General features: G+C 34.1%; 1 protein-coding gene across 11 annotated transcripts in view; it reads right to left on the bottom strand.

Annotated features, from left to right (window-relative positions):
• Window positions 1–23,930, bottom strand: part of fhod3a (formin homology 2 domain containing 3a) — a 71,202-nt gene that overhangs the window by 25,465 nt on the left and 21,807 nt on the right. For 6 of the 11 annotated variants that reach the window (XM_058753009.1, XM_058753008.1, XM_058753000.1 and 3 more), the window contains 9 exons: window positions 7,562–7,629; window positions 7,329–7,434; window positions 5,889–5,983; window positions 5,692–5,803; window positions 5,224–5,318; window positions 4,540–4,683; window positions 4,260–4,468; window positions 3,013–3,045; window positions 1,736–1,816 (listed from right to left, as the gene is read on the bottom strand). In XM_058753009.1, the coding sequence (XP_058608992.1) occupies window positions 1,736–1,816; window positions 3,013–3,045; window positions 4,260–4,468; window positions 4,540–4,683; window positions 5,224–5,318; window positions 5,692–5,803; window positions 5,889–5,983; window positions 7,329–7,434; window positions 7,562–7,629 (943 nt within the window). The remainder of the gene's footprint in view (window positions 1–1,735; window positions 1,817–3,012; window positions 3,046–4,259; window positions 4,469–4,539; window positions 4,684–5,223; window positions 5,319–5,691; window positions 5,804–5,888; window positions 5,984–7,328; window positions 7,435–7,561; window positions 7,630–23,930) is intronic. The other 5 variants (XM_058753002.1, XM_058753010.1, XM_058753004.1 and 2 more) reach the window with 3 other exon arrangements.

The following is a 23,930-nucleotide window of genomic DNA, read 5'->3' as shown; positions in this document are numbered from 1 at the left end:
CGTTCTGAGAGAAAATAAATTAGTAGGCTGTACATCGCATTTTATTATTACATTAAGAAATAATGTAGGCTAAAATATTAGTAAATAAAATGTTTACAAACATTTCAAACACAATTAGGCTATTTTAGTTCCCTTCCCTTGTAGCTAGGCTAAATATAAACGTCAAACCAAAACGAATTTAAAAGCAAAACTGAAGCCTCTCATTCTGCACGAATCCAAATGTTTCCATATTTGTGACGCATCTGGATGCTAAAATATTATTTATTATGTAAACTATAGGCTTTTGTTCTTCACTCGCATTATTGACGTAAAACATCATCCTTCACTGGTCACACAAAACGGCACAGACTGTACTACGGACTATTTAAATTGAGCAGTGTAACAGTGTAAATTTCTTTAACTGTATTTTATTTTGATAATGAACTCATGCCGGGGAATTGCCATTGCGACTTACCAATGATGAATTTACAGCTGAGCGCGGGCATTTCACCCGTTGGATGCGTCTGCGTCACATTTGCACAAACTATATTTTGTACAGATTTTATTTTGTTTTGGCAAGTATTTAATTATTTTGCCCAGAGAAAAACGTTGGATTATGCAACAGACATGCAACTCATTGTCTCCATGCAGCTAATTAATAAACCATAGGTATCGACCCTTTTCATGCTACTTCCGATATGCCGATGGCTTAAAAATAAGCAAAAATCGGCCGATAAATATCGGTGGCCGATACATCGGTGCATCCCTGCTTAATACTGATCATATATAAAATAATAATATGTAGAAAACACATCAAATAATAATATAAGACAATATATATGCAAATGATACATAATGCTGATTATATATATAATAATATATTAAATAATAATATACATAAAATAATACAAAAAAATTATGTAAATAAATATATGTAAATTGCATATAATCTGATAATATATCAAATAATAATATAACAAATATGTATGTAATTAAAATGCTTAAAATGTTACATATAAAATGCAAAACACATTTTATATGTAAATAAATATATGTAAACAATACATTATATTGATGACCTAATATACAAATTATACATAATCTGATAATATATTAAATAATAATGTAATATAATATAGGTTATATAATATATTATATAATTAGAATTTAGAAGTATGTAAATAATAAATAACACTGAAAATATATAAAACAATGAAAATATGTATATGTAAATAAATGTATGTGAACTAGTAATAGCACTGTTAACAAAAAATAACAATAAAGTATGATATATAATAATATAGATGTAAAATGTAAATAACACACTGAATAATCATACAGTATATAATAACATATATGTGAATAAATATATGTCCATAATATAATATAATATACATTTATCAGCTTGTTAGAGAAGTTAAAGTTAGAGAAAGTGAATTTGAGCAGTTATAGTTTTGGTTATATGAGGTGATATATCATTTAAAAGACATAAATCACAAAGGCTAAGCATATCAATGATGTTAGATTTATAATTAGTCGTTTAGGGCTCCTAAATGGGGAAGTTTAATGGTGTGGGAAGAATTTCTCTTGACAACAGCGTTTAGCGTTTGGTGTTCAGCAGTGAGTGACACACACACATCATAAAAAATCATCTAACTCTTCCTCAGCAGAGGTCACAGGTCAAACTGTGAATCTGACGGAGCACAAGACGTCTGTGACTGTGACTCAAGAACCAGCACTCTCTGCACTAAAATACCTGACCATACTGAGATTATCATCATCATCATCATCATCTGAAGCAGACTCAGTGACAGGAGTTTCCTCCTCATCCTCCTCTCTGCAGAAAAACCACAAACAGCAGCCATGCACAGAAACCCCAGAGAGAACAACATCATCTTCATCATCAGTCGGTCAGTCCATCGTGAGAGCAGCTCGTGAGCAAACACACACGTGAATGAGTGACTGAGAAATATTCATAGCTGAACTGTGAAGGACGTTTGAGATTTAAACAGCTTATTTACATCATACACCAAACTTCTATAAAGAAAAAAAAAAAACATTAAGGAAAGTTTCTATCCATTATATACACTGAGTGTGACTGCTCCGATATTAACTAAAACAAAAACAGTTAAAACATTTATGTTACTTAATGTAAACTGAAATCAAATGTATATCTAAAACTAGTGCTGTCAAATTATTAATCACGATTAATCACATCCAAAATAAAAGTTTTTGTTTACATGATATATATGTGTACTGTGTATATTTATTATATATATATATATATATATATATATATATATAAATACACACACATGCATGTATATATTTCAGAAAAACATGTTACGCTTATATATTAAATATATTTATATATGATATAATTTATATGAATATAAATATATACATGCAAATACATCTAAATATTTTCAAAATATATACTGCATGTGTGTGCATTTATATATACATAATAAATATACACAGAACACACACATATATTATCTAAACAAAAACTTTTATTTTGGATGCGATTAATCGTTTGACAGCACTAACAACTAGACATTAAAAAAATAAAAAAACAACATTTAACAAAAATTAAAACAGAATTTTAATTGAAAATATTTAAATTAAATCGGAAATAAAAAAAATAAATGGACATTACTTTAAAATTAAAATGAAATCAGAAAATATAAAAACATTAATTACATCAAAATATGAAAAACTACTAGTATGCCAATGATACTAAAAACAGCACTGATCTGAGCTGAGCTGAACGAGTCACATATCAGTGCATGTGTGTGACGCAGGTGATCAGGTTCGTTAGTTAGTGATGATAAAACCACAGCAGAACACGAGTGAGCTGAGATACTGAACTACACAGATGCCTCTAATAACACAACACTCATCTCACCTCATCTCATACACACATACCAATAACAAACAATACTGCTAATATAATACTGCTCGCTGGGCAGTGCTGTTATTAGAGGCAGCTGCTGTGCTGTTATTAGAGCGTCTCACAGCATGAGGACTTACATCACCGGGAGACATTCATGCATCACACGAGCTCTGGAGCAAAAACACCAGCAGAACATGGAGAAAATCCCACAATACTGCGTTCACTGCGCTCTAAACCCTCCTCAACTACACTACTGTCTACACAGACAGCTGCCTTCCGAGCCAGCAACTGGAAAGGAACTTCTTCAGTCAATGATTTCAAACACATCCATATGAAATCTGATTTGTTTTGTCCTAAATTTGTGTTTTCTGTTTTCATTTGTCCAGATTCTGTTTTAATTGCTTAATTAAACTGTAATCAAAGTCAAATCAGGAAACACTGTCTAAACAACTGAATTCATGAAAAGTTAAATATTTATTCATTTATTGCAATTTTAACAATAAAAATTGTTTTATTTTTTCCCCAAAATACTGTTTACCATTCTTTTTTTTTTTCCAGATTGCACTTTAATTTATTAATTAAATTGTCATCATTAAAAAATAAAAATTCAAAATGACTGAATTCATAAATTGTTAACCATTCATCAATTTATTCAAATCTACGTTTTCCATTGACATTTTTCTGGATTCCATTTTAATTTATTAAAATTAAATAAAAACCATGTCTAAACAAATGAATTCATAAAACCTCAACAATTTATTACAATTATCAATAAAACAGCCCTGTGAAGTATGTTTTATTTTTTTCCTAAATTATGTATATTCCATTTTAATTAATTAAATTCTAATCAAAGTCAAACCAGGAAACCTTGTCTAAACAACTGAATTAATAAAATGTTAAAATATTTATTCATTAATTACAATTTAAACAATAAAACAGCCGTTTGAAATATGTTTCATTTTTCACTAAATTATGTATATGCCATTTAAATTTTTCCGGATTCCATTTTAATTGATTAATAAAACAGTAATCAATCTAAAAACTGAGTTCATAAAACTTTTACAATTTATTAAAATTTGAACAAAAACACAGGCCTACGAAATCTCTTATTTTCCCCAAATTCTGTGTAGTATTTGTAAATTGTTCTGCATTTTAGATTTAGAACTAATTTATCATCTATAATTGAATTTCTTAAATAATTGAATTTATTCCAAAATATTCCAAATCCCGTGATATTCTGCGCTATAAACACCATTTTTATGACTGGATTCCTCTATTTCATAGATAAGTCCATTTTAATTAGACTGAACTGTTTTTAATTGATAACGAATGTGAAGTCTGTGGCTGTCTGTCTGGATGAGTGCGGTCTAGTGAGACGTCTCACCTCTCGTTGAGCTCCTGTCCGTTAAACGGCTGGAAGTTTGCGCGGTGAGGGGAGGCGGGGCTGAGCGGGGAGGCGTGGCCTGATCTGCCCAATGAATGCCTGCGGCTGCGGCGTCTCTGCAAGCCCCGCCCCTCGCTGGAGCAGCGTCTGTCCCGGCGAGCGGAGGACGGAGGCAGAGCGTCATCGCCGTCCTCGTGCCCCAGAGTGGCCTGCAGGAACAGAGACGCATCAGAACCAGAGACCGGATCAGACCTCAGTCATCCGTCAGAGTCTGTCAGACCTCGTAGACGCCGAGCTGCTCCAGCAGATCCAGATCCGTTCCCTTCCGGCCCAGATAACGCCCACACACGCTCTCCATGCCCTGCTCCTCCAGAACATCCACCATATCATAGAACGAGTCCTGATCGGGCAGCGCCGCCAGCGTCTGACAGAGACAGTTTCACCTCACTGAATTTTACATTGTTCATAGAACTGATTTGTTCTATTTTGTTTAATTATATATACATCCATGTATTTATTTATGTATTATTATTATTATTTAAATACATCTGTTCTAGATTCAATGTAAACACTATGCTTTGGCAATTCATTGCAACAATAAAGCACATACTGAACTGATTTGAATTGAATTGAATTGAATTGAGAGAAAGTTTGGGAGAAAAGGAGAAGTGTGGCAGCGCAGTATGTGTCCTCCTGCCATCAAATGAGGGACAAAGGCTGATCCCTGCTTTCCATTCATAACTGCACTCTGTATTCATTTATTTTGTAATTTCTTGTTTGTTTTGTTGGTTTTTTTCACTTACATGTATAATATGGACATGTATATGTGTATCCCCTAGATTGTATTTATCTGTATGGTTGTATAATATATTTATTGCTTTGGCAACATTGTGATGTTACACATTCATGCCAATAAAGCTCATTTGAGTGTGTGTGTGTGTGTGTGTGTGTGTGTGTGTCTCACCTTGTTAATAAGCGTCATCACATAAACCAGCAGCTCTGTGTCCACACCATCCTTCTCTGCTAAAATCTCCATGGCGTTTGACCACTGCTTACAGCCTGACCATATCACACACACACACACACACACACACACATCATAATTTAGCGGAATCATTCAAAACTCACGACTGACCAAACAAACTAATCATTTTTGTATTATTTATATTGGTTATATTATTAATTATAATTTAAAATAATGTAATTATAATTTATAATTGATAAATTAATCATTTTTAATGATTTATTTATTTATTATTTAAATAATTCATGCATCATTCATGCAAATAATTTATTGATACTTCAGGATCAATACACCCATCCGTACTCTCTATGAACAACCCCAACATGGACAAGCAGCGGAACGAGTGAAGGAGACTCGAATGAAAGAGTGTGTGTGTGTGTGTGTGTGTGTGTGTGTGTGTGTGTGTACCTCTCTTAGAGTCGACGGTGTTGATGGCTTGGATGAGCAGCGGTGCGTTGGACTCTGAATACTCGACAAACACCAGCAGCAGCTTCAGAGACGTCTTGACCACCAGACGAAACTGAACACACACACACACACACACACACGGATCAGATCTCACTCTTACGCTGATCGTCACACACACTGATCAAACGGCGCGTCACCTTTGAGCCGATGAGCAGGTAGAGCCACTGGATGGTCTCGGTGTGACCTATGACCCCGTTCATGCCGTCCACATACAGCATGATCTGACCCAGAGCTGCAGAGACAAACACACGCCGCTGAACACTGAACGCTCATTAGCATAAACCTGATGGAAGTGGGCGGGGCCTAGCAGCATGGATGCTGCCTCTGATTGGTCAGAGCTAATAATAATATTGCGGGTTGTTCTGACACTCTACTGTAACTCTTCACTGAGTGGTTTTATTCTAATGAGGAATAAGTCGCTGTCACATTTCTCAGGATGAACCAAATAAGGATTTTTCTAAATAATTTTATTGAGATTGCAGAGTTCAAATGTTTTGCATCCCAGCTGCAAAATACTTTTTCATTTGGATATAAATGACTATCAATTGTTTATTTTTAATTTAAAAAGAAAACATGCATGATGGTAGTATTTGGCAAGGCTTTAAAATTATTAATAGTTAATAACTAATACATTATAAGGAATTATTCGTTCATAATCATAAAATGTAATTAATTCATTATTTTGTTTAAATTATTTATTATTTGTGTATTTGCTATTTAAGAATTAATGCATCATGGAAGTATTTGTTGTGGTTTAAAATGACTGATAATTATTAATTATAAGTAAGTATTAATTATAATCATAAATTAAGTATAATTCATAATTGTAATATTAATTGTATATTTATTATTAAATATTTGTTTAAATAATTTGGTGTGGCTTTAAAATAAATAGTAATTAACAATGATTAATTATAAGTAATTGTTAATTTATAGATATGAATTAAGTATAATTAATTTATTTTTGTTTTAATTATTTATTAGTACTGGATTTATAAAATTAAAAAATCATGCAGCACAGTAGAATTTGGTGTTGCAATTAATTAACACAAAAAAATATTATAAAACTATATGATTTAATATTATAAATAAAGTATAATTAGTTCTTTTTTAGTTTTAATAATTTATTAGTTAAACATTTATTATTTTAAAATGTATGAACCAAGGAAGTATTTGGAGTGGCTTTAAATTATTGCTAATTTGAATGAAAAATAACTGTATTACAATAATGTTAACCATTGTTATTATTATTTTAAAATAATTACAAAATACAGAAATTAATTTCAGAAGAATTCAGATGAATTACAGAAATAATAATGAAAAAATATATCTTTCAGTTTTTGTGACTTGATTGTGACATAGAAGAAACATTTATCAAACAATATTAAAGACAGTTAATTAATAAATTGTATTAAAAACAGCATGGTTTTCTATAGCCTAGTAATAACAATGGCAACCAAAAGGTGGCACTGTTCTCCCTCATATGGTGATGAAAATACAATAACAGAAAATCATCATCTATATGCCATATTTTAAATGTTCCTGTAACTTTCATAAGTCTGAGGATGCAAACGAACCTCTGAGGATGTAGTTCTGGTAGTTCTGATCCGCTTCAGCGCCGACTTTAATTAAACACGTCAAACCTTCAGCCATAACGAACTCATGAACCAGGTCCTTATCGTCCTGCACACACACACACACACACGGTCATCAGATGGTCTTAAATTTAAGTTGTTTTAATAATATAACATGTTTGAGTGACAGAATATGCGATATGGTCGTATTACTAAGTAAATGTGTGTTTTTATACCTGGAATATCTGCTTGAGGGAAAACAACGCCCTCCTCAGGTCACGGCCATTGGAGTTATACAGCTTCTCTAGAGACAGAGAGAGAGACATATATATAGAGAGAGAGAGAGAGAGAGAGAGAGAGGGGTGTTATTTAGTGCTGTGTTTCAGGGTCTGTATGTCATGGAAACACAGTTACTGCTGGAAGCCAGGAGAACAAACCCCTCCGAATCAATCAATCAATCAATCATCCTACAGCAGATCATTCAGATGCACGCCTGATCTGTATTCACTGCGCTGGGCGAGAGACATCCAGACACAGAGAGAGAGAGAGAGAGAGAGAGAATGAGTGTGAGCGAGTGACAGCGCATCAGTCAGACGATAATTAAAGACACTCATGCTAAAAAATCAAACGTTTTCAGACCACAAATCTCTTCAGAGCATCTATAAAAGAGAAGAAAACACTGTGGCATCCAGCAGAGGAGAGAGAGAAGAAAAACAAACCGACCGCAGTCTGAGGTCACAAACCGGTTCAGTCTGATCTAGACCTGTTCACCTTCCCCCCGGCGAGAACATCACGCTCCACTAACAGCACAGATCAATCACCGATCGATTTCATACGCTCCGCGATCAGTCTGATGCTGCTGTTCTCATCAATAACACACACACACACACACACACACACACACACACACACACACGCACGCACGCACGCACACACACACACACGCACACACACTCACACACACTCACACACACACACACACACACACACACACACACACACACGCACACACACACACACACACTCACACACACACACACGCACACACACACGCACACGCACACACACACACACACACACACACTCAAATCACACGTCCTTCTGCACAGAGACACATACTGCAGTGCTGCTTCTTCATTTAAAATATTATTTTCATGAATTTTATTAATTCTGTAATGAAATAAAATAGAAATATTCTATGAAAACTTGACCCTGGCAACTAACTGATGTAAAATAAGTTTAAGCTTAAGTTCTAAAATGACTAAAACTGAAACAAAAATAAAGACACATTAAAGCTAAACGGAAATATTTACAAAAAATAATTAAAAGTAAAATAACTAAAACTTAAATAAAAATTAAAACTGGAACAAAAAATACTAATTCCAAATATTAATATAATGTATTAGCATATTTTACAGTATTGTTATTTGCATATTTAATACTTGTTTTTATTAGTATATTTGGTTGATTGTATTAGCGTATTTATAGATTAATAGTATATAAAAAAAATACTTCTTTTTTTTTTTTCCCAGCTAGCTGCCAAGGCTACATTTCTCATTTTTATTTACTTTAACTTGATGTATTAAAATAAATAAAACTAAAACTGAAACTATAGACATGAACTAGAAAATATAGACATATTTTGGCAACATTTCTCATATTCATTTAGTTTGACTTGATGTACTAAACTAACAATAAATAAATAAAATGAAAAATTATTATAAACTATATATACACATATAAAAATGTCAAAACACAATAAAATTGCTACAACTTTAACTGAAATTAAAATGAAAACAAAATTAAAAAATCTAAATAAATACTATAATAGCATCTAATGATATTACATTACTGCTAATACTAATACTGCTGGTAGTAGGGGTCGACCGATTATCGGCGCCGATATTACTCATTTTTATGATTATCGGTATCGGTCGTTTTCAAAACCGATGTGCCGATAAAATTATTTAATTTTGAAACGCGCTATTTGGCTCTGATGCAGCCTGTCAGAACTCACCACTCTGTGGCCTCGAGCAGTCTCCGCCCACCGCGCATCTGATTTGTTGGGAGTCACGAGTCAGACCAATCAATGTGGAAGACTAAGGCACTCTCACTGAAAGCGCTTGCTACAGTTTCAGTGATCATCACGCATCAGTTGTCTCTCAAAGGCAGCAGCAGACGTTGCTCAAGTTGCAATGAATCACAATCCACTACACTGAAGTTGCAAAACACCTCAATATTATCTATTTATGGTTTCCGCGATGGGAAAACGCAGACGGAATCGCGGAATCCAGTCATATAAAGGGAATTTACTGCGCACGGAGTTCGTCAAAGTTTGGATGAATTAATCAAAAGTAGGTCAGTTAAATTGACTCGCGCTATGGACTAGTATCTGTAAATACTAAGCTGCAAAAAGACTTATTTAAATATGAATTCTCTGTATATGTGAATGGCACAGACGCGCGGTTTTGATTACACACACACACACACACACACACACACACACTGAAGTGCGCGACGCTCGCGGTGTTTTCAGCATCTGCCGTCTCACTAAATGAGGACATAAATACATGACCAACATCCCCAGAACTGCTCTGAGAGTTGCTTCATGAGCATTTGACCGTTTCATTTGAGTAAAACGATCGTCATATCACATAAGAGGTCCTCATGGCAACCCGTCAAAATAAAAGTTTGGTTTATCTACTACTACTACTACAACAACAACTTTTGTTTAAAAGAATAATCACACAATACGCTATTTATTCCATGTTTTAATTTTAATGGTAAACCCATTTGTTTGCCAAAAAATTTAGTTTAACTCTCATTTGATTAAAAGATAACTGAAATTAATGTTTTATGGATTCATTTGCACTGCACTGTAAATTAAAACTAATCGAAATTACTGTCACATAGGCCAAGATTAAGATACTGTCACACAGGCCAAGATTAGGACGACATAAATTTTGACATTTCAATAGGCTATTGAACCAAGTGTGCCTATAACAGGCTATTAGTATTATAGTTTAATTAAAATAGTTGCAGTCTTCTTCACAATTTCTACAATGGAGCTATGAAGACAATTAAATTATTTACACTTATTATATTATAATTATGAGAGGTTATGCTATTACACATACATTTCTAACATGTAAATTATTGAAGCCAAATACTTTCATTTCCCCAAGCTGTTTAGCTGTAGTACAGTATTCATAGGCTTAATCATGAAGCATGCAGTGGCCCCACTTTTAACTCTCTTTATATTACCCTTATTGTACATGGATGCATGGAGGATGACAAGAGTAAGAAGTGCAATCAACACCAGGGAAGGCAGTTTTTGTCAGAGCCCTTGTTATTCTTAATTTTGACATTAATATTCATTTTTACATCAGACATAATATATCGGTTATCGGTCCACTTGGTCTGTAATAATCGGTATCGGCATCGGCCCTGAAAAACACATATCGGTCTACCCCTAGCTGGTAGTACACAATATTTTCTCATGTAGTTATCTTTTATGAACTAGTTTCTTCAGTTAATTGTGTCTCTGATAATAAAAGCTCTCTGTGTGTTTTTGCTGTTTTCTGAGACTGTGTTTTTGGGATGACGCTCTGAACACAAGCAGCTGTCGTTCACGTCACCGAGCCATTAAAAACACATGTGTTTCATCTGAACATCAGTCACTGACCTGAGATCAGTCAGCTGCAGATTTACACTGTGCTTCCTGTCACTAACAGAGCCACTTCCTGCTGTGTTCATCCAGGTCATATTTCCATCTCTAATTAAAGCCCTGCTGTCTCTGACTGACGAGCGGCGTTGTCTGAATGACACTGAAACTCTGTTTTCATGCCTCACATGTGAGTGTGTGTTTGTGTGTGTGTGTGTGTGTGTGTGTGTGTGTACACTGGTATATATGGTTTGTGAGTGTGTGTGAGTGTACTGGTATATATGTGCGCGTTTTTGTGAAAAGTCAGGACATAGATGTGTATAATGACAAAGGTATGACATAGTTATTACAAGGTGAAGGTGACATTTCAGGACATTGACCCATGTCCCCACTTTTCAAAACGCTTATAAATCACTCAGAATGAGGTTTTTGGGGAAAGTTGAAATGCAAAGTCTCCTGTAAGGGGGAGGTTTAGGTGTAGAGTTGGTGTAGGGCAATAGCACATACAGTAAGAACACTATAAAAAACATTACGCCTATGGGATGTCCCCACTTTTCACAAAAATGAACATGTGTGGTTTGTGAGTGTGTGTGTGTGAGTGAGTAAGTGAGTAAGTGAGTGTGTGTGTGTGTGTGAGTGAGTGAGCGAGCGAGTGTGTGTGTGTGTGTGTGTGTGTGTGTGTGTGTGTGTGTGAGTACTGGTATATATGGTTTGTGAGTGTGTGTGTGTGTGTGAGTATTGGTATATATGGTTTGTGAGTGTGTGTGTGTGTGTGTGTGTGTGTGTGTGTGTGTGTGTGTGTGTGTGAGTACTGGTATATATGGTTTGTGAGTGTGGGAGAGTGAGTGAGTGAGTGAGTGTGTGTGTGAGTCAGTGAGTGAGTGTGTGTGTGTGTGTGTGTGTGTGTGTGTGTGTGATTGATTGATTGATTGATTGATTGAGTGAGTGAGTGTGTGTGTGTGAGTACTGGTATATATGGTTTGTGATTGTGAGTGTGAGTGAGTGCGTGCATGTGTGTGAGTGCGTGTGTGTGTGTGTGTATTTCATTGTCCTGTGTGTTTCTACTGGTGTAATCCATCAGGTTTTTCGGTTCTCTGGCCAAATCCTAATCAGATTATGTGTGACCCGACTGGTTAATCTCAGCAGTGTAATCTGGACACAAACACAGATTCCTTCATTCATACACAGAGTCTTAATAAAACACTCACGAGCACAAGGTGTAAGACCAGATACATAATAATAATAATAATATCATTATTTCAATTTATAAACTTGATCAAATATATCATAAAATAAGAAAAATATTAACGTATTTTATTAATTAAAATATTATTATTATTATTAATAAATTATTGTGTCAATTTATAGAGTGCATATTGTAAATCCTAAAGCATTTATAATGGATGTAATAAAATAAAACTTTATTATTAATAATAAAATAATAAATCATTATTTCAATTTATAAAGTGATTAGCATTGCAAATCTGAAGCACTTTATAAATAATAATAAAATATGTGAAGAAAAGAAGAAATTATTTACATTTATAAAGTGCTTATTGCAAATCTTAAAGTGCTTTATAAACTGAAATAAAATAAAAACTATAAATTATATTTTACTTTAAGAATAACAATCAAATATTATTTCAGTTTATAAAGTGCTTAACACAAATCTTAAAGCGCTTTATAATAAAATAATTTATAAATAAAATAATAAAACGTTAAAGTTTTTATTTATAACAAACTTTACCATTAATAAAAATATGCATAATAATAACAATCATTATCATTGCAAATCTTGAACAGCTTTATAAATTGAAAACTATCTTTGTTATTATTATAAATTATTATTATTTACATATATAAGACATATATATTTAAGAACTTATAAAGCTCTTAAAGCATTTTATAAGTTCACAAAACATAAATAACAAAAAGAAGAAACTAATATTAATCTTACTAAACAATAAAATAAGAACCATTAAAATTAAACCTAACCATAAAATAATAAAAATATAAATTAGTATTGTTATTATTATAAAATCATTACATTACAATAATAAAGTACAGTACAGTATTACAGATCGAGATGGTCTAAGGACTCTCTGACCTCTGCAGCAGCTGCTGTCCGTCAGACGGAGTCAGAAGGGTCAGGACTAACGGCCCGCGTCACACAGTCTCATGTTCACAGCACAGCAGCGCTTGATGGGAATGTTGTAGTATATTATGGAAGTGTCCTGTTATTAGCAGCTGATATCATGACTGTACTGCGGTGTTACTGCAGCGGTCACCTGCGGTTTGACAGCAGGACGTTTGCTGTGAGCTCTGTCAGCTCCGCTGGGCTCTGCTTCCTCACGCTGAAACACTCCTGAACCAAAAAAACATCTAAAATTACAGAATGAGCCACTGACACGAGACCAAACACAGACTAAACATACAGCACACTCATACAGAGTCACGAGAGACTGAGACTGTACATACTTGTGTGTCCCCATAAACCACAAATGCAAGTATGTGTGTGTGTGTGTGTGTGTGTGTGTGTGAGTGTGTGTTTCAAAACAATCTGTGCAATCAGCGGAAACAAAACAACAAACTGAATAACAATGCAGTAAAAACCACTGAAAACTCCATTTAGCAACACCCTAGCAATCACCCATAATACTGTAGCAACTGAATGACAATGCAGTAAAAACCACTGAAAACCCTCAATAAAAATGCAGTAAAAACCACTGAAAACTCCACATAGCAACACCCTGGCAACCACCCATAACACTGTAGCAACTGAATAACAATGCAGTAAAAACCACCGAAAACTCCACATAGCAACACCCTAGCAACCACCCATAACACTGTAGCAACTGAATAACAATGCAGTAAAAACCACCGAAAACTCCACATAGCAACACCCTAGCAACCACCCATAACACTGTAACAACTGAATGACAATGCAGTAAAAACCACTGAAAACCCTGAATAACAATTCAGTAAAAACCACTGAAAACTCCACATAGCAATACCCTGGCAACCACCCATAACACTGTAGCAACTGAATAGCAATGCAGTAAAACCACTGAAAACCCTGAATAACAATTCAGTAAAACCACTGAAAACTCCACATAGCAACACCCTAGCAACCATCCATAACACTGTAGCAGCTGAATAGCAATGCAGTAAAACCACTGAAAACTCCACATAGCAACACCCTAGCAACCATCCATAACACTGTAGCAACTGAATAACGATGCAGTAAAAACCACCGAAAACTCCACATAGCAACACCCTAGCAACCACCCATAACACTGTAGCAACTGAATAACAATGCAGTAAAACCACTGAAAACTCCACATAGCAACACCCTAGCAACCATCCATAACACTGTAGCAACTGAATAACAATGCAGTAAAAACCACCGAAAACTCCACATAGCAACACCCTAGCAACCACCCATAACACTTTAACCACTGAAAACTCTGAATAACAATGCAGTAAAAACCACTGAAAACTCCACTTAACAACACCCTAGCAACCACCCATAACACTGTAGCAACTGAATAACAATGCAGTAAAAACCACAGAAAATTCCACATAACAACACCCTAGCAACCACCCATAATACTGTAGCAACTGAATGACAATGCAGTAAAAACCACTGAAAACTCCACATAGCAACACCCTAGTAACCACCCATAATACTGTAGCAACTGAATGCCAATGCAGTAAAACCAATGAAAACTCCACATAGCAACACCCTAGCAACCACCCATAATACTGTAGCAACTGAATAACAATGCAGTAAAACCACAGAAAATTCCACATAACAACACCCTAGCAACCACCCATAATACTGTAGCAACTGAATGACAATGCAGTAAAAACCACTGAAAACTCCACATAGCAACACCCTAGTAACCACCCATAATACTGTAGCAACTGAATGCCAATGCAGTAAAAACCAATGAAAACTCCACATAGCAACACCCTAGCAACCACCCATAATACTGTAGCAACTGAATAACAATGCAGTAAAACTACTCTGAAACCCTTAACAACCACATAGCTACACCCTAGCAACCACCAACAGCAATTTAGTAAAAAAACACTCTAATCCCTAACAACCAAATTGTAACACCCTAGCAACATATAAATGTTTTTGTACTTCATTTGGAAGTAACACTCCAAAATCTCAATGAGCTCCAGCGCAGGAAGAAAACAGATCTAGCCCTCAATGGTGAAAACATTCATGAACTCAGAGCCAAAACCAAAGAATAAGCTGAGCGCAGAAAACCCCCAAATAAGCAGCTGATCGTGATCCAGCGGCGTCTGACGGAGTGAGATGTGTCTGGTAATGAGATGTTACACGCGTCTCTGCAGTTCCATCTAAAGCCAGCGCTCAGAAAAACAAGCATAAATCCACTTCAAAAGAGCTGTTTGAGCTGATGTGGCTGACAGACAAACACAAACCTGACGACTTCACGGACCAAACTCAACATCCGACTGCAGAAATCATTCACCACTAAAAGTAAATACATAAGAGTATAAACGTGAGCAATATCACACGAGTAGACGTGAGATATGGCTGTAATTAGGCACAGCTGTGATTCAGCCGTAGGTAATTTAATAACGTTATTAATTCATAAAAGTCACTTTAGAACTAGTAAAAAAGAAACGTTGAGCTGCTTCATTAAAAGTTTATTGTATTACTGTAGTAAAAGCAGTGTAGTATGTATAGTGATTACCTGCAGCTGATCCAGAATTCATTCTTCAGCTCAATCTCATATTCACAATAAAACATTAGTTGGAATGTCCGCTGAGGAAAGCGATATCTTTGTCGTACTCTCCTTTCAGCTGAACAACTTATCAACTATTTAGAAAAACATGATCTACTTCACTCTAAACAGTTTGGTTTTAGGCCTAAGTATTCGACAGAAATGGCAAACTGCTTTCTCACAGAATTTATTAAGGGAGCTTTAGATAATGGCAATGTAGTAGGCGCAGTGTTTTTAGATCTCAAAAAGGCATTTGATACTGTGAATCATGAAATTCTCCTACATAAATTAAATTAGTTTAGCTTCTCTCAGCAGGCAATAAATTGGTTTAGATCATATTTAGAATCTGGAGATCAGTGTGTTAAAATAAATAATTCAATATCAGCTTTACGAAACAATGATCTTTTTCAATTTAAAAGTCTTTACTCCTGAGTCTTGTCACCATCTAATGGCGGAACAATGTAACTAAAAACACCATCATGAACACTGTTTCCCAATACTAAATATTACTATTATTATTTATATAAAATATTATTCATTGAATAATAACATTTAATAAACAACAACAACAGCCATCATAAAAGTTACAAGGCAATTCAGTCAAAAGTACAAAGGCATATAATATTCTTATTTAAAATATAATTTTATATTATATTACATGCCTATGAATATGCACACATTTAAAGAGTATAATGCATAAAAAACAATTAAACCATACTTTTTACAATAATAAAATGCAGGCTAAACTTTAAAGATGCTATTGGCAAAATAATCATAATGTGCCTCATAATGCATTATGAATAAACGCACATTGCATAGTTTGATTCCAGTGTTTCTGAGTAAGTGAATAAATGTATGCTGTTGGTGTGCTGAGGCTGATATCTGATCCATGGCTGTGTGATTATTTATATCAGCAGCTGTAGCGGCTCGTGTGTCTGAAACGGAGATCCAGATCCGATGCACCGCATGCTTCACGCCGCTTTAACTGTGCAAGTCACTTCCTGTTTCTAGCCGTGACATCACTGCATCCGAATGCTACCCTGTTACCGTAGCGACAGCGAACTGCAAAAAGTCTGACCTGGTCAGTCAGAGGTCACTGACCCACATTTACTCCATTATACGGATTACTACACAGACGTTTTTAGGGATTTGCTGCACTGATTTGGCGGGAAAATCTGCAGAATTTTTGAGAATCTGTAAACGTGACATATATATGTATTAACCCATGCAAAACACAGGTGTCGTGCTACTACACAGTGCATATACAAAATTATACATATGAATAAAATAAATAATTTTAAATATATAAATATGGAAAAGTGAGAAATTTAAAAATTGAAAAGCTATAAAAATTATTTACTGTGTATAAAATAGCTTGTTGTACTGTAAACTACATTTAATATAAAATATTCATATAAAATAGTAAATACATAAAATAAACAAAATATACAATTAATTAAAAATATTTATTGAGTATAAAATTGTTTGTACTGTAAACTGCATTTAATTTAAAATTATATATAAAATATATATAAATAAAAAAACTTTAAAAAATAAAATTAAAGTTTCCAGTAGTTTCCAAAACCCAAAATTTTACTCACACATTCATGACCCTGAATGTGAAAGACTTTATGACCCTAAATAACAAAATCTGAAGACCAAATAAAACATCGAATGAGTTTTCAAGCAGTTTAAAAATTGAATGTGACCTGCGACACAGAAATATGACTTCACATGATATTATAATTGCCCATAAGGCCTTTCCTGTGCTTCTGAAAGATAAAAATAACCCAGATAACAGACAGACCACAGGACCTGAGAGAGAGCAGGCACACTCATTCTCACTAAAGTTCCCAGACTTCACACCTTCATGCCTGCTGTGACCCAGAATGCCGTGATGTCATCGTATCCCACAATGCCCAGCGAACGACAGCTGCACACACACACACACACACACAGTATGCTAATGGTCAGGTGGTTTCTGTCACTTCCATTTCACACAAGATATAAACTCAAATAACAATGACAAGCTGATGCAGAGAGAGGAAACACAGATAAACGACACTCATAAACTGATAGAGACACAATGACCGAGTCAAACAATCAGCCCATAAAAACACAGAGAGACCAGTGTGTGAGAGCCACGAGCTGCTTGTGCCTTTAAATAGATGTCCATTAAAGAATTGTGTGGTTAAAATAACTGTGATGAAAAATGTTAATAAGTGTGACGGTTCGTTTCTGACATGTAAGACCATTAACTGGTTAATGGTGTTAATAAACTTTAGTTAGTGGATTATCAGATGTGATTTTGAGTTCAAATGTAAAATACAGTGACACAGTGTAAAATACAAATTACACAAATACAAGTAAAGCTTTTAATATAAAACTATATGAAATATAAATAGACCGTAAATACGCATTATGGCAGGTGCTGCGGGAGTTTGCTCGGTCAAAACCAAATACAAGTACAAGACTAATTTCAATAAGAATGGTTTTCGTTGCAAATCAAACTTCAAATCGAGAAATGGAATTGGATTAAGGCAATTTAGTGGAAACATCGCGTATGGAGGTGGCATGATTATCTACATCTTTGCTCTTCTGCTGGTTCCGCTCCGTTGTTGCTGGTCGGGCCGAGTTAGTGGTGTGGAGCGCGCGGACCTTGCTGTCTTCGCTCAGTGGAGTCATCAAGCTGTATATTCAAATATCCTGAACAATGGAAGGGCTATTATACCAACTGCTGCCCGGCCACGCTCTGTGATAAAATCTCCAAGCCTGTGCTAACCGAACTTGTTGCAAGCAAATTGACATCTGCATTAGTGGAAGTTTTTCTCTGTCTAAGTCTGTCTCTTAATGTAAGCAAGACAGTTTGCATGTATTTCACTGCACGAAAACATAATGCGGTGAATCCAGACATTGTATTTAATGGTGAAGCAATTAAATGTGTGACACATATATTTAGGAATAATAATTGACCAGCACCTATCTTTTAAAAAACAAGTAAGAAGGATTATAAATAATGTTAAATTTAATCTAAATAATTTTAAACACATCAGGCATCAATTGTCTCAATCAGCTGCACTACTTTTTGTACATACTTTGATTTTCCCTCATTTGTCATATTGTATAACAACATGGTCACAGGCAGGTGCGACTACACTTAAGCCTGTGTATTCTCTTTATAAACAAATTTTGAAAGTGCTAGACAAAAAAAAAAAACAAGGCACCATCATTATTTGAAAAAGTTTTATTTTTTAATTTTGATAATTTTGTATTTTACAGTGATGTATGCCTGATGTACAAAATTATTCATAATCTTGCTCCCCCTCCTCTTAGGGGATGCCTGGCCCATAACGGCAGTGCCGGTAGGACAAGAGCATCTGCTAGGGGAGATTTAGTACCGCAGTATAGAAAAACAGTCTTTGGGCAAACAGCGTTCTCGGTTAGAGTAGTGAGGTTATGGACTTCCTTACCTACAAACATCCGAAGTATTGACAGTTTCACAGTTTTTAAAATTAATCTTAAGCATTGGCTACTATCTGAACAAATCTGTAACCACTAATGACGGTGTTGTAAGTTCTGTGTTTTTTCATATACTGTATATATATATTTATTTTATATTTTGGATATATGTATTGTGATGTTTATGTGGTGTATATGTAATATTGTATGTTATTTTATTTGTTTACCTGCCCAGGGACAGCAGATGTAAATTAGCTATTAGCTAACTCTGGTTCAATTATTTCTAATTGTACATTGTCCCTGTAAAAATAAACAATAAAATAAAAATAAAATAAAATAAAAATAAAAAACATGAAAACAAACTATAAAAGTATTTATTGTGTATAAAACCGTGTGCTTGTTGTAGAATGAACTACATTTAATATGAACTTACATATAAAAATCTAAAATATAAATACAACAATATAAAAACAATATATAAATATATAGTATATAAATATACAAAATAAAATGTAATAAAAATCAATACCATAAAAATAATATAAAATTATTGTGTATAAACTTGTTTGTTGAACATTTTTTATTTTGGGCTTTTAATGCAACAGGACATATATATATATATTCACACACACACATATATATATATATATATATATATATATATATATACAGACACACACACACACACACACACACAAAATTAAATACATAAATATAAAATACAAAAATAATACTGATTTAAATCTCTCTCTCTCGAACAGTAGGCTAGATGACATAATCATGCAGATGTTTTCAGCAGCTGTCACACTGGCAGGAATTTGTGTGTTTGTGTAGTTTTGCTGGCGTTTACCTGTGTGTTTCTCAGCCATACTGGCAGGACTGTGTGTGTGTGTGTGTGTGTGTGTGTGTTTTCTGAGGTTATGAGTTTAACATCAGTGTGTTTCTGCTCACAGACTGTAAAGCCATCAACCTCTGTTTACAACACGACACACACACATAATCATTTTTCCTGTAAAAGCTGCTGGTTTCTAAAGACGCGACTGACTGCTGTTGTTGAGGACAATGAGCGTCAGGCTCTAATTAAAAATGAAAATCATTTTAAATTTAATGTTTTAAATTTTAAATAATTGTAATTTTAATTTAAACATTAATTTAATTCACATTTAATATATTTACGTATATATGAATTTAACTCAAGAAAATGTAAATTCATAATTCTATAAATAATTCTATATATATATATATATATATATATATACGATAAACACATTAAAATATTAAATAAACATTTAATAAATACATTTTATAAATCGATAAATTTAATAAATGAACATTTAATTTAATTTATTACAATGTTTATTTAATATTTATTGCTGGAAAATGTAGATTAAAAATATAATTGTATAAAAAATTATAAATTTATCATTTAAAAATGAATAATATACAGTATCAAATAATACATTAAAATAATAATCTCATATAATATTTAGTTTGATATTTCAAATTGAATTCTAAATACAGCCTATATATATATATATATATCAATCAAAATGTCAATCGATTAAAAATGTAATCGCATTAATCACAGTCATGGACTGTGATTAATCATGATTAATCACAAATTTAAAATACTAGGATTTACCTGTAAATGTGTTAAAATAAAGAAATGCATGACGAACTAGTTTAAGGAAACAGAACCTTTCACACTTCAGTCAGGTATGAGACATAATCCTTATTATTCTTTTATCATTATTCTTTTGTTTTTATTCAGCCATTATCAGCCTTTATACTGGCAATAAAACGTTTACCAAGCCACATCGCTTCAATCCCAGTATACATTTACCCAACTATTATCAAAAGTATTTCTAAATAAATACAACAAAACATTTCTTGCGACCTTACGTGAAGTATTATGACAAAATGCATTATGAAGAAGAATTGGACCTGTTCTGCAGCTGCATTAGAGCTAATATTAGCATCATGCTACATAAGACAATTTATGAGATTAATACACTTTTACTCAGAACTCACTTCAAACCACCATCGAGTGTTTGTAATAACTTCCTTTTGCCATCACATGTGGAATTTGGTCGTTTACTGTTGTTAAAATATGCTATTTATAGCCTTTTATATCGCTGCACAAATTAACATTTCAGATGTACACATTCACCTCCAGAAAATCACATACAAATATCATAATCGTGTGTTTATTATCTTATTTAATCTATAGTGGCTGTTGTCATGTTTATTTCTGCTGCTCTGCTGAAACTCACGTTGTTTGATGTTACAACCGCCTCTCCGTTCTTAAGTTGCCATGGATACATTCCAAATAAAATACACATTAGTAAAAGGATCTATTTTAATTTTTATTTGTCTATATACACTTTGGGCGGCCGTGGTATATTATAAAAGTAGCCCAAAAACACAAACCACAGCTCTGTAATTTTTCCCGTGACTGTATTTTCAAAATAGTCCACTTGTGCCGCTATCGTTACCCTGGCAACACTGCTGTACCCTCATCACACAATGATAGATAACCTTCCGCGCTGCGATGACGGGAAGAAGTTGGGGTCAAACCTTATCAAACGATTAATTCGCATAAAAAAATATTAACACGTTAAAATTTTGGGATTAATCGCATGCGTTAACGCATTAACGTTGACACCCCTAATATATCTATTTAGTGCATTATTGGAGTGTGATCCAGCAGGTAATTAAATCTCGCTCTCTTCCTCCTCTCTCTGACCTCTGCAGTCTCTCTTTCATGTGTTTCTGACTTGTCAACACTTTCTAAAGATATCACAGAAACACTGCTGCGCAAACGGCATCCAGATCATCAAGCGGCTGCTAAAATTACCTCGTTATATCAGTTACAGGGGCACTTCAGCTCTGATATCAGAGCACTGATTCACTCCAGACGGAGCCGCTGAGCAAACCGAGTGAATACATTCAATAATCACGTGATCAAGCTGCTTGCTCATTTGGATCTCGATGGACTCAAATCAAAAGATCTGAACGAATGAATCAATGTTACAACTGATTCACATTATGAATCATTTGAGTTCAAAACAGCCAAACTGAAGTTAGAAAACAGATTCTAGATTCAGTTCAGATTTACTGTCAATATTACATAATCAGCTTCAGCGAAAACACTTCTCTCAAATAACACTGTCACGCTGGATTCTGCCAATCAAAACTAGATTTATACACATAAATATAAGCATTATATATATATATATATATATATATATATTTAAATTATTTTTTATATTTTACATTTATTTATTTTTTTCATTTTCATTTTAGTTAAACTTTTAGTAATTTTGTTGTGTTTTTTTTTTTTGTCTATGTAGTTTTCATTAATTTTTATGGTAACACATTGTAAGCATTCGCATGTTCTCTGACTATTAACTGAGATCAGAGAACATGCAAATGCTTACAATAAGCAACTCATTAATTTTTGTTAATGTTAGTTAATAAACATACAACTGTTCACTAGTTCATGTTAGCTTAGATCCATTAAATAATATTAAAATATGCAACTCTGGATTTTAATAATGTATTGTATTATAAATGTTATAACAGCATGCAGGTAAACAAAGAAAATATATCATTTAGTAAGCCAAATATATTTAGCAAGTGTTTTTATTTTGATTGTTAGGGACCAAGCACAGATGGTGCGAGGACCCTATTGAAATTGCTTAGTTTCTTCTTCTTCTTCTCCGAAATTTATCACATTTTTGAGAGCCTAAACACTCTCGAAAACTCACGAAACTTTGCACACACATCTGATATGGGTTTCAGAAGTAGGTGTGGCAAAATGGCTCAATAGCGCCACCTATAAGATTTGGAACAAAGAGCCCCTGGAGCTATGTTTCACATACATGTACGAAATTCGGTAGACACACGTAACACACCAACACCTACAAAAAAGTCCATTGGTACGAAGTCCGAAACCCAGGAAGGAAGTCTGCTACTTTTCATTTTCTCTGCAAATTTGATGCCATTTTTGCCATTTTCAAGCATTGTATTTAAACAAATTCCTCCTAGAGATTAATTCAGATCAACACCAAATTTGTTCAGTGTAATCTAAAGCCCTTTGTGACGTTAAATTGCAAAGATCTTGAGTTTTCGTTGAAAGGCGTGTCCGTGGTGGCGTGACAAATTTTTACATTTCAAATTTTTGAAACAGGAAGTTGTTATAACTCAGCCATACAATGTACGATGTTCCCCAAATTTCATGCATTCGATAAGAGTCCTGGCCAATATTCTGTTATAATCATAGCGCCACCTGCTGGCAACAGGAAATGACTTCTTGTTTTACACTAACTTAAACGTGCAATGTCCAATCTGCACCAAACCAGACATCTACATGCCAATATTTAGTTGTAGTTATAGCGCCACCAACTGGCAGTAGGACGTTTGGTGCATTTGAATGACTTTGACATAGGCTATTCCTAGTATACTGACCACTTTAAATGCTCTGTTTTTCTTAAAGCCACCGGGTGCCCTTTCAATGCTGCTTGGAGGTTTAATTTACATTTGGATTTATTTATTTATTTTACTTTTACATTTATGATTTAAAGGGATAGTTCAGTTTGAACTGATAGTTCGGAACTACTTGAGGGTGAGTAAACGATGACAGAATTTTCATTTTTGGGTGAACTATCCCTTTAACTAATAATCTGCTTTTCATCAACTCCCAGGTGCTAACTGAAG

Source organism: Onychostoma macrolepis, chromosome 19 (genome assembly GCF_012432095.1).
Source record: "Onychostoma macrolepis isolate SWU-2019 chromosome 19, ASM1243209v1, whole genome shotgun sequence".
NCBI classification, from domain to species: domain Eukaryota; kingdom Metazoa; phylum Chordata; class Actinopteri; order Cypriniformes; family Cyprinidae; genus Onychostoma; species Onychostoma macrolepis.
The sequence above is the reverse complement of the archived record's forward strand: the minus strand, read 5'-3'. Positions and strand labels throughout refer to the sequence as shown.